At 36.4% G+C, this 624-nt stretch overlaps 1 protein-coding gene across 1 annotated transcript in view; it reads right to left on the bottom strand.

Moving 5' to 3' along the window:
• The window catches only part of LOC119588740 (probable E3 ubiquitin-protein ligase HERC4), a gene marked incomplete in the record, with an annotated part of 34,030 nt that overhangs the window by 24,897 nt on the left and 8,509 nt on the right, over positions 1-624 (bottom strand). The window contains 1 exon segment of the mRNA XM_037937381.1: positions 394-504. Coding sequence (XP_037793309.1) covers positions 394-504 — 111 coding nt within the window.

The following is a 624-nucleotide window of genomic DNA, read 5'->3' as shown; positions in this document are numbered from 1 at the left end:
GAACAGATTGTATGACCGACTATTTCCAGAGTCAACACTCAGGAGCATTCAAAGCTATATTACTAATAACGTTCCATTTCATATTTCTCTCTAACCTTTAGGAAGATATGCAGTAAATAAATCATTATAAATCACGAGAAAAACACAATGATTAAGCACACAAGACCCAAAGGAAAACTACAATAAATTCACTCTCAAGCAAAATAAAGAAAAGAAACACATCGGCAAATACGTAAATAAATAACATCAAAATAAATCAAACATCACAAGATAAAAATAATGAATAAAAAAATTAAAAAAATTTTTAAATTCAACCAGGCACAACTCATAACACCCATGACCCAGAAATAATCGTCAGCATGAGGAGTCGAGCCCTTAGGAAAGCAGACCGACCTGGCTTTCTGGTGATCTTGTTGTGACCGAGCTGCCCTAGTTCATTGTTGCCGCATGAATACACCGAGCCCTCTTCCGTCAGAATCAGGCAGTGTGTCAGTCCTGAGGCCACTGGAAAATGAAATTGATCTTGACGATTAGTTGCTCTCCTCACAAACAAAGGTTATAAAATAAGGTCAATATGAATGGATAAGGACTTTTAAGATGAGACAAAACATCTCTTGTGTTCAC

Source organism: Penaeus monodon, chromosome 24 (genome assembly GCF_015228065.2).
Source record: "Penaeus monodon isolate SGIC_2016 chromosome 24, NSTDA_Pmon_1, whole genome shotgun sequence".
NCBI lineage: Eukaryota > Metazoa > Arthropoda > Malacostraca > Decapoda > Penaeidae > Penaeus > Penaeus monodon.
This window is presented reverse-complemented; position numbering and strand designations above follow the sequence as displayed.